The 14,591-nt window shown below is 39.4% G+C and overlaps 1 protein-coding gene across 3 annotated transcripts; it reads left to right on the forward strand.

The window, feature by feature from the left end:
* Window positions 1-900: 900 nt before the first annotated feature.
* Window positions 901-14,112, forward strand: LOC127364302 (four and a half LIM domains protein 1). 3 transcript variants are annotated; one of them, XM_051401716.1, is made up of 6 exons: window positions 901-1,060; window positions 10,554-10,737; window positions 10,865-11,039; window positions 11,359-11,528; window positions 11,839-12,025; window positions 13,035-14,112. In XM_051401716.1, the coding sequence occupies exons 2-6, from the start codon at window positions 10,582-10,584 to the stop codon at window positions 13,184-13,186; spliced, it is 840 nt and encodes a 279-aa protein (XP_051257676.1). In that variant the 5' UTR covers window positions 901-1,060; window positions 10,554-10,581; the 3' UTR covers window positions 13,187-14,112. The 3 variants fall into 3 exon arrangements, with proteins under 3 accessions (XP_051257676.1, XP_051257675.1, XP_051257677.1); XM_051401715.1 differs by lacking the exon at window positions 901-1,060 and adding an exon at window positions 6,862-7,017; XM_051401717.1 differs by lacking the exon at window positions 901-1,060 and adding an exon at window positions 8,587-8,609.
* Window positions 14,113-14,591: the final 479 nt, after the last annotated feature.

Raw genomic sequence — 14,591 nt, forward strand, 5'->3', positions numbered from 1 at the left:
TGCTTGTTTATTTCTCCTAAAATTACAACTTGGAGGGTCCAGTGTGTAGGATTTAGTGGCATCTCAGTTTGAGTCCAGCTCAGCCTTCCAAGAATGTAATGTTAAAAATATGGCCATAAAACTCACACAAACAGACATATCTAGAGCTACTGTAGGAACATGGAGTCTGTGGAAGAGGAGCCGGTCCCTCTGTAGGTAAAAACAGCTTATTCTAAGGCAGTGGTTCCCAACCTGGTGGTCGGGACTCCCACTAGGGGTCGCAAGGCCTTCTTGATTTTAAATTGTGCAAAATATACAATATACGTATATTGTATGTGAAGAAATGTAAATGTATATTGTATAAAAGAACAATAGCCAAATGTCAGAGACTTGAATTTGTCAATAAAGATGCCTATATATGATTTTAAAATTATTTAAAAAATACATAATACTTACAGAAGTGTATAAAAACAGGAAATAATCTGCTCAAAATTCACCCAAGTTGTTTTACACAAACTACTTGCAATTAATGAGTTCACTATTGGGTTCATTGTACAATTTTTAATATAATATGAAATATCCATAAAATATGTCACTTAATCAGGGGTCGTCCGTTTAGAAAACGGGTCAAAAAAGGGGAAAAGGGTTGGGAACCATTGGTCTAAGGTAACAAAAACACAATTATTCCTATATTCAGTTGATTATACACTAATAAAAACATACCTATGGATATCATATTCCATTTCTGCCAATAGATCCTCCTAAATGGTAAACACTGGACCTTTAACAACTAATAAGTACGTACTTGTTACACCAGCCTGCTCACACTGTCTCTCAACAGCCTTAACATTTTATTTTATTTTGAAGTCGACTCGCTTCGCCTTCTTTACAAAACGTCACGGTCGCTTTTACTTTGAAGGCAAGACATCACCATTTCCTGTCTGAGCCTGGTTGCGTGGTGTCGAGTTTGACGCAGCCGCAGATGGCACTACTTATAAACGTGCGAGGGTCTCGTTACAGCGGAGTCGCGCTGCCTCCACAACAGCTCTCATCCCCCGCCGCAGTCATCACCCTGAACCCGGTAAGCTGGCTGCTGAGCACCGCTGTTTATCATCGCTGTATACAGTCTAACCCAAAGCCGGTTGTTTTTTCTAACGTCGCCCGGTGTTTCACTATGGTAACAGCCTCAGCGTGACCTGCTACGGAACCGTGAAACACCTCTCTTGTTATCAAAGAACCGGGGGTGGATTAAGTTTTACTGTGAAACTTATTACTGCAGGACTGTTTTTGTAGTTTGAGCTTGAAAGATGACGCCTGATGAACCGAACCGCACTTGCATCCTTTATTAGCCCACAGTTAATAAATAACATGCGACCATGATAAAGTTATTGATTTTTATTTAGTTTAATGGCTGATCAATACAGAATGTCCCACTAACAAAAATCTTAAGAGTAGCATGTAACTATCTTGCTCTATCACACATCTTTGATTTCATAAACATCTCACTTGCAGCATATTTTTGATCTCCGGGAGAGGAAACAAGTCTTAAAGTTGTCTGGGGCGTTGGCTGTCTGTCTCTCTCTCTGTCTGTCTGTCTCTCTCCTGTAAGTGTGTGTCTGTGTGTGTGTGTGTGTGTGTGTGTGTGTGTGTGAGAGAGTGAGAGAGAGCTACAGTTACATGCTGACTTGTGGAAGCCTGGGCTGCTTCTGAAATCTGTTTCCAGTTAGGAAGTCTCCCTATTTTTTTTCTCTCTATGATGGAACCACTGAGGCAAAAAATGCATCACAGAGGTCAATTAAAATTCCTGTACTGCTATTTTTCATTGTCCTGTGTGTGTGTGTGTGTGTGTGTGTGTGTGTGTGTGTGTGTGTGTGTGTGTTCATATGTAATCGATGTATATGGCTTCAGTGTTCTGGCTCTGTCTACCATCGTTATTCTGCAAGCGGTTTTGAAGTAAATTCAAGATCCGTAAGTGTTACTGACCTCTTTCTCCCTCACACACACACTCACATGTTTAGGGTGCAACATCTGCCACATATGACATATTTTGGGACCCTTTATATGATATATTTATAGGAAATAGGTCATTAGTTACATTAATTACCAAAAAACAAGAGTAAAAGGAGAAATTTTCAAGTAAGATAGAAGAAGGAAACATAAAGTTGGGCGTTGTGAAACGATGCCTTCGTTGATGTTGCAACTGGAACGTCACAGTTTTGGACACAGGCTAGAAAATGTTGCTGATTTTAACCGTCATGTGGAAGTACTTGTACAGTATTTCTAACAGCACATGCACCAGCAAATACTCAGTGAGAAAACCAAGACCCATATGTGTGACTGACCTTTGGCTGCCTGACACACACACACACACACACACACACAAACTCCCTATGGTGTGTGTGTACGTCTGATTTGAAGCCGGTGCCTGCATGGTAAAGAAATTACCAATGAGCTCATTCCCATAAAATACATCACAGGCTCATAAAACTTTATGCAATTTGTCTGACTTCACGTTATGGTAACTCCTTGTTGTGTTTCGCCTGTTGTGATTTTAATAGGATACAATGTGAATGGGATACAGGCTCTATCGTTCCCCAATGGTCAACTCCACATCTTTAGTAGTTTTTAAACGGGGTGTTTTTGAGTTTTAGCACTCCCAACATTAAAAGGTGAAGTAGGTTTTGATTGAGAAACGTGGCAATGAGTTATCTTTGACCTGCAGCCATTACTGCCTGTTGAGACGTGTTTGGATTTGCTTTCATTAATCAGCGGTTGTGAAATTGACAAAAGAAGAAACCCTTTGTGTTGCTTCATATTATGTGAAAGAAAGGCAGTAAAAAGCTCGACGCTCGGGGCATCTAAGGATGAAAAGGGGCAGCAGCTGCCCAACCAACTGCATGGTTAAAGCTACAAATATGTTTTGATTTAAAGTAATGGGATGCAAATTATTTGAGTTAGTTGAGAGGATGGATACAGCTGATGGTTAGATTAGCATAAAGACTGGAAGCAGGGGAACAAATCCACGTAATAGCAGCTCTAAAGTTTTCACTAATGAATATGTTACATCTCATTTATTCAATCTGTACAAAAACCAAAGTGGTTTATGTGTCGGACTATTTCTTGGCTGGGAGCAGTAACTTCCTGGAGTTTTGTTGTCACGTGAGGTTGCCAGGCAACCAGCAGCGAGTGGTAAAACCACAACTTGTCACTTTTTACGCATTAATATTTTCATTGATGAGCTTTAGAAGCTGTAGGTTTGCATCTTTGGACTTAACCAGACTAGCTAGATGTTTCTAGTCTATATTCTAAGCCAAGCTAATAGTCTCCTGGCTCTAGATTCATATTTAATGCAGGCACCAGACTGGTATTGACTCTTGCCAAGAACAACTCATTTTCAAACTATTTCTTTAAACTTCGAAATAACAGATAAGTAAAACTTGATCTTCACAATCACCAGATCTCAACCCAACAGAACACCTATGGGAGATTTTGAATACACGACAGCACCATTAAAACACAGAATGAGTGAATATATTTTGTGAGAATGGTGTTTCATCCCTTCTGTAGAGTTCAAGAAACTTGTAAAATCTATGCCGAGCAATACTGAAGTTGTTCTGGAGATGTTTTTGGTGGCCCACCGTCTTACTAACACACTTGACTGAGTTGGTTTTTCCTTTAATTTGGCTTCCATCTGTGGGTTCATTCAGGCTTGTGGTTTAATAGTTAAACTGATTGTAAATGATCTAACGTTTGGTCCCCTGAAGGGAAATTTATTTATATATATATATATATATATATATATATACACATCAAATTTAATTAAAATTAAAATTAAATTTTTTTATGCTGGCATTAATTCAGAAATGGTTCAGTTCAAGTAAGGCTTTGGTGTGGTCATTGTTAGCGTAAGAATCTGGAAAACTGGTTAGAAATTGAGATTTGCAGGGATTTTGTTGGTTACAGATTCACGGAGAGAGATTGGAAGCAAACAACCCCTTAAGGCAGCACAGAGGTCTTAAATGTCCCGCATCATTTTAACATAAGATTTTACTGTTACAGGACTGGTGCCACTGTGGGGAGCGTTCACACAGTTTCTCACACACACACACACACACACACACACACACACACACACACACACACACACACACACACACACACAGAAAATGTCAGAGATATTCATGGAAATGGAAATTGGTCATACATTGCTGCTGCTGAAGGTTTCTAGTTTTGTCAGCTGCTCGGTTTTGAAAGACATCTCAGTTACTGAATGGAGAGCTGAGGGAGAGAAAGCAGGGAACAGAAGATGAGTGCGGAAACAGAAGGAGTGCGTAGAGAGAAACAGAACAGAACAGTCAAGGCGAGGTAGGTTGAAGTACAGCTAACCAGCAGCTTCTGCTAAAACCATCAGGTCTGTCCTGTTGTAGCGGAACATGCTGCGTTTGTTCAACCTCGCTCTACACGACTCAGTACTTTATTCCACTGTCTGGAATGTGGCTCATCAGAGCCAAATAAAACAATTATCTTTCTTTGTAGGCTGATGCGGAGTACAATGTTTATCTGCACTTGCTTTTCAGTTTCAAATACTGATGTGTGTGTTTATTTTTGGGATAATATGACTGGAATCAGGGGTGGGAAAGCTCCCAGCGTAAGGCTGCTGCTGTTGGGCCATGATTGTGAAATACAGGGACCTACAAAGCAGATCTTATCTGATTTATATAAACTGGATCAAATGACTATGTGTAAAGTGAAAGGTGATGTACTCAGAGATAATGAAAAGAATACTTTTCTTTTAAGGCCCATTTTTTTATTTAGCTCGCAATTTGTGAGAATAAAACAAAACAAACCATCACAACATCGTTACGTTCATTGCTTTTGACTTGCCTTGACATTTAAATGAGTGACCCTTTATCATCAAGTAAAGACCAATAAAGCTCATTTATTCCTAATTTAAAATCTACATTGCAATTACAATAGGTGATAAGGCGAAGCATCAACAGAGCCCAGATGTGGATTGTAGCTCAGGATCAAGATGAACAGTTCAAAAGCTTATCTGTTTTTAAAGCCACAGGAAGTCCCATTAACTGTCTGCCATAGCAATGATTAAAGAGTCAAGGGGGTCTTCAAAGTCTGCATGAAAGCAGAGGTCAACACCTGCAGCACACACTGAACGTAACACAAGTTCAGCCAGGGTTTATGGTACATGAATCTGTATTAATGACATGTTAATGGCAAGTTTGGAATAGCCAGTACATCACAGAGTCTGTGTGTGTGTGTGTGTGTGTGTGTGTGTGTGTGTGTGTGTGTGTGTGTGTGTGTGTGCGTGGCTAGACTGTGCCAACTTCACTGTTCTGATGGAGACTTCCTGTTTCTCAGTTTTCCACCACATTCTTCAGCGATAAGCTAATGCCAACACACACACACGCACACACACACACACACACCCACCCACACACACACACACACACAATCACACAGGTTACAAGCAGACACTATTGTAGTATGTCTGTTCACGTTAGTCCCGGCTGTTTTCCTCTCCCCCTCCGGTTGTGTTTTAAATGTGTGCGTGATTTTTCTCTCATCCACATTACATGATGTCACCTCTCTTGTGTTTTATTTTTACACCACAGATCTAACAGCAGTAGGTTTGAACCTCTGAGAAACAGAACTGAGCTACAATTGTTAAAGTCAGGTGGCTGAAACTTAACATGGGAAAGAATACAGAGAGAGAGAGAGAGAGAGAGAGAGACAGAGAGAGAACACGATAGAAAACGTAGCAAAACAAAGAATTCAAAACATAATCACCGGTCGAGTGGCATGCATTGTTTTGTTACTTACGCTAGTGATGTGTGAACAAATGTCTGTCTACGTTGAGCCTACGCAAGTGACCTATGCAAGTGACCTACGCTGTTGTGAGCATTTATACTTGTGCGCTGGTGTGTCTGCGTTGTTCTGCAAATAACACCGCCAAAACAATGACAAGTGAAACTAAAACCCATGACCCATGAGACATAAGGATGAGGGAATACGAGGGGACAGAGAAGAGCATGTTGTGTTTGTTTGTGTGTGTTACAAGAGGGATTCTCAAGCAGCATTATTAACCCTGGATTTTGCATGAGTAGCCTCCCATTCTCAGACAATGCATACACACCAATCACAATTGTTTTGCGGTCTGTGTCGTTGCAACGTGCAGTCACATTTCCAGGGGAAGTGAACGTCAGGCTACGGCATAACATGTAGTGGTTTTACCTTGTGGGACCCAGATGTTTGAGTCTCCACGAAGTGACTTTCTGAACACATTTACGTCCCCACGATGTGATTAATACAAACACACACAGAGTTGTCCTTGGCTGCAGCGCTCCTTTACCACCCTGCCTCCACTTTCTACTGCGTGACACAACTTAATTTCAGATTTAACTGTTTCCATGGCAATCAAACAAAAATCTTTGTACTGGCAGTTTGGCTACGAGAAAATGATGTATACGTGCTGTCGTGCCATGACACGGCGAGATTTTATTGCAGAAAAACAAGCAGCAACACTGTCCTTAGAGCCGTCTGACGTCAGTGTAACCTGATTTATTTTCTTTCAACCTGTGTGGATACTGGCTCGCTTCCTGTCAGCCACTATTTGCCTCCCATCAGATAACGTTTTCATGATGCTGGTCGTCGAGCATTATTATTGCCTGCTCTACAGACCTACGCAGCACTTCATGCAGCCGTGGACAGTATCTCTACCAAGTTTGCCAGTGCAGTTTTGAGGGAAAAACAAGAAAAGAGGAACAGAAAGCACGTACACTATCATGTATTAGTACAAGAAGAGGCAGGAAGTGAAATATAAGATAATAGGTAAATACCAAACCTTGCCTTTGGCTGGCTGTCTTCCAGTGGAGATGGATGAGTAACCTCACCCGGTCAACAAATAAAACAAGCTGCTGGTTTTTCCATTAATAGGTAATGAATTAGCAGGTCACTGAAAGGAAGATGTATGTCCTCTCCACATGGTGTCTGTCTGTTAAGGAGACAAGACCACAAAAGAAGGTATTTAATCAACTTTATTAACAGTAGCACCTTTAACCTCAGACACATATCTCTGTCAAACAGCAGCCTGACTGAAATGTGTGGAAATCTATTAAGTCGAATTGTTTAAACTTGTCTTTTACTTACTGTGTGTTCAGCCGCTGATATGGATTGTTTCCTTCCTAACCACATAAAAGTGTGAATACACAATTAAATTCAGTTATTTGTTTAGGTTGTAGAGTTTAAGTGTCACAAGATTCTCCAAAAGCTGTTTTAGAGGCTTTTCCATAATGTGTAATTAACAGTTTATACTACAAACCCTTCAAATGGTTAAAAGACATCAATTTCAGTTTTTACCACTGTCTCACTGGACAGTATAGATATATTATAGAAATAGTATTTTTAGCCATATGCTTTTTCTGTTTAGTTTGCTGCTGCCAGAGGACAGAGTACAGAGCCATTCACTGCAAATAAGGTCATCTACATACATCGGCTAATAGTAAGTGAAGAGTAAAAAAGGGAAGTGGGGTGCAAATGGTACTTTTAGCCATCAACAACAGTGTAGCTCTATGATCAGTCAGTCCACCCAATGGTCCAGAATGAAATATCTAACCTGTGACATGGATTGCCATGAAATCTTGTACATTAAGAGGATGAATCCTACTGACCATGGTGATCTGCTGACTTAATTTAATGCCCTCATCTGGTCAACATCTGGTCCAAAATGGTGTTCTGATCTGATTTTATTTCAATTTTTTTAGTATTGTGAAATAAAACCCCAGAAGTGAAAAAAGCCTTTAAGACTTTGAATATTGGCACAACAAACAGTATGTTGTATAATAGCTGTTACAGACCAAAATAGGAGAGACTGGTGGGACAAATATGAAGGTCATGACTCTAATTTCAGTGGTCAGGATCCTTCCAGAGCTTTACTCAGACCTTAACCTCAGAAAACTAAAACCTATTTTTAATCCAAAACCTTTACATAACAGTTTGTAGATAAAAAAAAAGAACTTCCAGTGATGGTATTTTAAAACTTGAACAACTTTTTGACATAAAGATCATGTTACAGGACATAACAGACTGCCTACAACTTCCTCTGTCCAACTGTGACAAACATGATTTTATCATATGTCCCTTCCAAAAGCATCAGAGTGGATATCGGCATTAACAAAACGCTATCTGACGTCTTTGGCCCTGACCCACCTTTTGTCTTTGCTCAGAGTTTTAGGAAATTCACAAGCAGAGGAAGGATCTGAGTGTTTGTAAACGCAGCGAATGCTCGTGGTAATACCAGTCTTGTGCCAAAACTAGAACTTCTTCATGAATCTGTGCTGACGTGCCGCTCCAACCAGGAGGGCAAACGCTATAGTTTGTGGTCTTGGTGGCCTGCTAGGGAGTGGTCCATGTAAGAGGTGGAGTGTGTGTGTGTGTGTGTGTGTGTGTCAAAGAGTTGTCAACGGTCCAGATCTCAGCACATTAGTCATACCAGGCATTCCTTCATGTGTTCACCTCACTGTGCGGGCACACACGCACACACACACACAGCTGTCTTGCAGCAGTTCAGGAGAATTCCTCGCAGTCGGCAGCCGTGAACTTGATGTGGGAAATAAGTGAGTGAAAGGACTGTAGCCATCTCTTCCTCTACATTTCTGTGTGTTTGTGTAGCAATGATTTTTACCATCGTGTTGTGCATTACTTACCATCTGACATCCTGAGCCTGTAATCACAGCTCTGTGATCGCCGTTATGGTGATCAACATGGTGATTTTGGGTCTATGTTTAGGAAGTTTATGTGTGGTGTATTTTAGGTTTAGAGTGATTTTTGGACATTTGTGTGAGAAAAAATGTTACAGAAGTATGCTTGAAACGTAGTTAGACTTGAATTTGTCACAGCCTTCGAGCCAGTTTGGAACTTAATTTAAATTGAATGAGAAGTATAAGTAAGTACCAATACCATAGTGTAAGAAATATACTCTATCACAAATAAAAAAACATTTTAAAATCCTACTAGGTACAGAAGTCATATGAAAATAATTTACGTGAAGTATAAAAAGTGCTTATTATTCAGAAAAATGAAATGTGGATGTGATATTATAAATTATAGAGACAATACTGAGACATTAATATGAAAGCAGCATTTTAATGTAGTATTTTGTCAAGGTGGAGCTACATTTGAACATCTTTATACACTGCTGGGTAGTCAAATTCATAACAATGCAACATTTTAATAGCTTTTAATTGGTTTTGAATGAAAACTAATTTTTAACTATTACCTCTAAAATAAATAAATGTAGTGGAGTAAAATGTACAATGTTTCCCTCTGAAATGAAGTGGCTAGAAGTATAACGTAGCATGAAATGAAAATACTGAAGTAAACTATCAAGTTTAGTACTTCAGTAAATGACATTACATTACTAGACTTGGACTAATGTTGATACACTCAACATCTGGGACATCTGCTGCAGGTTTTTTCAGTTATCCTAGATTTCTACTAGATTATCGTCAATTGGTAGAATACATACAGCCAGAGGCCATGTAAAAAAAACCTACCACGAAATCTGTAACTTTATATCTATAAGGCTCATTCTGTTCTAGTATTTAGTAATTTCTACTGAAAAACACAAGCACCGATATGTTTTAGGAACATTTTTTACCCAAATATTGTGGCCACACACATGCAATATGTTTTTGACATTTAAGACTTATAGTCTTAATTGCAGACTAAAGGTTTGTTAACTACTTAAAGCACATTTAAAAGGAATGTGTTTGTAAAAACATAAAATAAGATTTCATCAGATTGCAGGACTCCTATATGCTGCTTTATTGTCCAAGGTATCAGTTGTATGAGCCGTTTTATCAGGCAGAGATAAGATTTAGGAGGACCATATCACACATAAGCACTGTGACATGAATGTTATGCACATATGCAAACACACAGGCGGACACAGAAACACAGATTTGTACGTCTGGTCGCTGTGCTTTCACACAAAACAAATATTTGAGAGGCACTGTTCATCTTGTGTCAGAGAGGGTAATGAAATGCATCTCATCAGTAAAATGCAGCAGGGAATATCAAAGGGGTTCGTTTGTTTGAAACCTTTTTCTTTCCCTTCTGTGTTTCAACACTGCCTCTCTGTGGTGGAATATTTCGTTGTGAGAAAGATTGAGAAACTGAGAAAAGCTGATTAGTGTTACAAACACTAAAATCCAAGAAAAAAATGCAGTGACATGTACACGTAGCTATCAAGTGACACAGTTGTTCAGCTTTATCTTACATTGGATATTTGGGATTTTTTATATATTTAATTCTTGTTATTTACGTCGTGCACAGTATTAGAGGGGGCAATGCAGCACTTCACTGCACAGTCGAGGGAAATGTTAAGGGATGTGACCAATAGTGTCGTTGTAAAGAGAATACATTTTAGGTGGACAAAACAAGCACTATAAAAATACAATCTTGGGGAAATTGTGAACGTTTCGTGACATTTTATAGACCGAAACAATTATTAAAAGAACTGGCTGGATTCTACTTTTTCTCTCCTCTTGCTTTATCAGTTGTAGTTCTGAGTCTCTCGGAGCGACGATGGCAGAGAGCTCGCACTGTTTCTACTGTCGGGAGGACCTCGGGGGAAAGAGATTCGTCCGCAACGAAGGCAAGCCGGTGTGCGTCCGCTGCCACACCAAGTTCTGTGCCAACTCCTGCGCCGAGTGCCACCGACCCATCCCTGTGGAATCAAAGGTGCGTGTTAGCAGTTTGCAATTTCTATGCATTTCTTCAAAGGGTCGGTCCACTGCGACAGTTTTGCCTCTTCATTTTCCCTCCACATGCCTCTCATCAAACTCTCCCCTGTTCCTTCCGCCATCAGGAGCTCAGCCATAAGGGCCGGTACTGGCATGAAGAGTGTTTCCGTTGTTCAAAGTGTTACAAGCCTCTGGCCAAGCAGCCCTTCAGCACCAAGGACGACCGCATCATGTGCGGAAAATGCTGCTCCAGAGAGGATGCTCCACGCTGTCATGGCTGCTATAAACCCATACTGGCTGGTAAGACAAGCAACTTCATACCCAGATTTTGACATAGTTGAACTCATTTAAGTGATTAAATTACCATTGAAAAAACTTTCTCCAGGAAGAGCATTTAAAACAGATGCAATACAAAATAACTGAACTTTACATACAATTATTGGAGCGGAGGTACAGTCCTGTTCATCATAAAGTCATCATCCAGCCACTGTCATAGTTGACTCACTTAAACAGTGAAATGTTTAGAATTTCAAATATAAAGCTTTACTCTTGATTGTTAATGTTGACTTCATTACCCGTGTCTCTGCCCTAATATCTCCCCATCCGTCATCTTCCGCAGGCACAGAGAGTGTTGAGTACAAAGGCAACTCGTGGCACGATGAGTGTTTCACCTGTTGCAGCTGTAAACGGCCACTAGCATCGGAGAGTTTCCTCTCCAAAGGAAACGATTCTTACTGCAACCCCTGCTACGACAGAAAGTTTGCCAAACACTGCGTCAGCTGCAAGAAGGTTTGTTTTTTTCTTTTCAAACAGGGACCAGACAAACCTTCCTCATTCCTTCTAAAAGCATAAGTGAATATAAACCCACTGAAAGGGGGATGACCATTTCAGGGTTGTAATTTTTAACTAGAGACTAGAAAGTAAGATAAAGTGAGGTTAAAATATGATGGTAGGAATATTACAAACCAACATTTCTTTTACAATCCCTAATTCTTGTGTTGAATTGAAAACACTTTGTCAAAACCGTATTAATGCTAATGATGTTATATGGTAATTCTACCGTTAACACACTTCGCTCTTCTCTTCCATCTGTCTCCAGCCCATAACCTCTGGAGGAGTGAACTACCAAGCTCAGCCATGGCACAGCCACTGTTTTGTGTGCAGCTCCTGCTCAAAGCCTCTGGCAGGGTCGAGTTTCACCAACCACCAGGATCAGGTCTTCTGTGTCGACTGCTACAAGAGCTCTGTGGCAAAGAAATGCAGCGGCTGCCAAAACCCCATCACAGGTTACAGACAAATGCTAAAATCTGCACATATCTTCCCCTCCAGTCATATTTAAAGGATATTTTATGCCAGTCAGAAGTACGAATGTAACCAAAGATGTTACAGGAAAGGCATCCACACACTCTAATACGTGCAATCTTCATTTATTAAGGCAAGCTTGTTGTAAGGACCCGTCATCACAGATGTTTTGTGTGGTCACGTTCCAGTGGCACGAGTGTTTTGCACTAAGACTTAACAAGTGATGGTTATTAGAGTCAGACTGATATGGGATTTTTGAGACCAATACTGATATTGATTTTAGAGGGGAAAAATTCACAGGTTATTGATATGGTGGCCGATACAGTGAACTTTAGAGCTGGAATGAAAGTAGACCAATTCAGGACCAAATATTATAATATATATAATATCTACGATATAAATAACACTATTTACATGTCAGAAAGTCGTCATTACTATGTGATGACATGAAAGCAGCATTAAGCTGTGACTCCACCCGAAATGAGACAGTCCATCCTCATAGAAACTAAAACATGTACATGAAGTATTAAAACTGTACTATAAACTGGGTCAACTTTAATAACGGTTTGAGTTTATAGTATAATTGTGACTTCAAAATCATGATTGTACCAGATTAACTATAAATATAGATGTAGGTGTTCATTTATTTAACATATCTAGGCTGCTAACAAACATTGACAACCACCTCAATGCAAAAAACCTGATCAAAAGGATGTGGTCACATGATATTTTCTGACCTCACAAGTTTGGCACAATCCGTGACCGAAATGTCAATAAAAGGGAAGGGACGCCTGAACAGAAATACCCAGCCACTGAATGTGTGTTGATGCTTTTCCTACTTTTACAGGATAAAAACAGAAATCCAAGCATTTCAGCAGGATTTCTAGGTGAGAGTGGTGAAGACGTTTACTACTACTGAGGCAGTAGCTGAAGTAAAGAAAGGTGGTGGAGGGAAAAAAGTGACAGATGACTAACTCTCCTCTCCTCTCTCAGGTTTTGGTAAAGGAGTGAACGTGGTGAACTACGAGGGCAGCTCCTGGCATGAATACTGCTTCAACTGTAAGAAATGCTCCCTCAGTCTGACCAACAAGCGTTTCGTAGCCAAGGGGAACGACATCCTCTGCGCCGACTGTGGCAACAAGTAGAGATGGAGAACCTGATCAGCGGTTCATATAGTCATCATGTTTTTGTTTTTCTTCTTACTTAAAGGCCAGTCTCCATTTCAATTATCAGTTTGATATTTGTTGAGTTTTTGGGAAATTACCCACAACGTGATGAAACATTGGGACCAAAATGTAATGTGTGTCCACTGTTGATTGTTTGTTCTGATGCTGTATGCTAACACTAACATACTCTGTGCTGACTGATGGTAATCACTAGCTTTGTACTAAAAGTTAGAAACCACCTTATTATTATGTTATTAGTATTGTACTTAAACACTTGTAAAGACAGTGTAACATTGTGTTTTGAACATTAATGAATGCATTACTTGCCTGAAATACTAAAAGTCGATCAATACTGAGGTAACAAGGCTGTGTATGATTCTACAGGGTCGTGTAAAACATTTTCATTTTGAAGCGGTCCCGTTTTGTTATGCACAACAATGCAAACAGATATGAGCTGATGGTTGGTCGTCACTTTCATTCAACACAATGTATATTAAAGTGTTAGCATAAAGCTAGAGGGCGCCATGTATTTTTTTAAAGTTGAGAAATCAATGCTTGTATGTTGCATGTTAGGTGAAATTTTAAATAAATACATGAATTGGGATTGTTTTAAATGTTTTGTAAGCACAGAAATAACTGCTTATGTTAGTGGCATTTATGTTTTTAAAAAGTGACATGACCAAAACATGTCTGTTTTTTTAATAACCAAAATCATATCTATATTTGTAATTGCTTATTGCCAAGGGATTACTATGCTTATTGTATGTTTTAAGTAAATAAACTTTTATGCACTTTTCTTAACCATTTTCCCTTCAATGAAAGAGGGAATTTAAACATCAAAATTGAAATATATGCAAAGTGTATGCCTTGATTGCTAAAATTAAATAAACTTTATATAAAACTCAGCGTTCCCTTTGTTTTCATTGATTTGATTTTCTATTATTATATTATTATAAGATAGAGGGGACGACCTTTTTATATGAATCTGTCCCTTGTCATAATGGGAACTTAATAGTTTAAAAAGAAACTATATGTATAAAAGAAAGCGTAAGAAGCGTTTTCTAGAGCCTGTTCAAAGAAAATAATAGTTTTACTATAAATCTTGGAAAGATTGATGGCTTTTCTAAATGTTACTCGCTTTACACAGATTACACAGAAAGCTATAAACAGGTACCACCTACTAAATGTCAGTGTGGTGTTTTTAAGTGAGTATTAGAGAGTCATTTCACTTTACATGTGCAGGCAGAGTGTTTACAGAAAGCAGTGCATGTCTGTCAAAACCAATCATGTCTTTGTGTGGGAGTCAATTACTTTTGAATTGACTGACTGGTAAGATGATATTCAACATGGACATGCCCATTTCTTTCTCCCTCTCCCTCCTTTC

This window comes from Dicentrarchus labrax, unplaced genomic scaffold (assembly GCF_905237075.1).
Source record: "Dicentrarchus labrax unplaced genomic scaffold, dlabrax2021, whole genome shotgun sequence".
Taxonomy (NCBI): Eukaryota; Metazoa; Chordata; class Actinopteri; family Moronidae; genus Dicentrarchus; species Dicentrarchus labrax.

Bases quoted from the DNA above. Each gene is read 5' to 3' on its own strand.
- LOC127364302 (XM_051401715.1), top strand. From the start codon at position 6,965: ATGTCCTCTCCACATGGTGTCTGTCTGTTAAGGAGACAAGACCACAAA. The intron at 11,040-11,358 runs GTAAGACAAGCA...CATCTTCCGCAG, and splicing joins CTATAAACCCATACTGGCTG to GCACAGAGAGTGTTGAGTAC. The intron at 12,026-13,034 runs GTTACAGACAAA...CTCCTCTCTCAG, and splicing joins CTGCCAAAACCCCATCACAG to GTTTTGGTAAAGGAGTGAAC.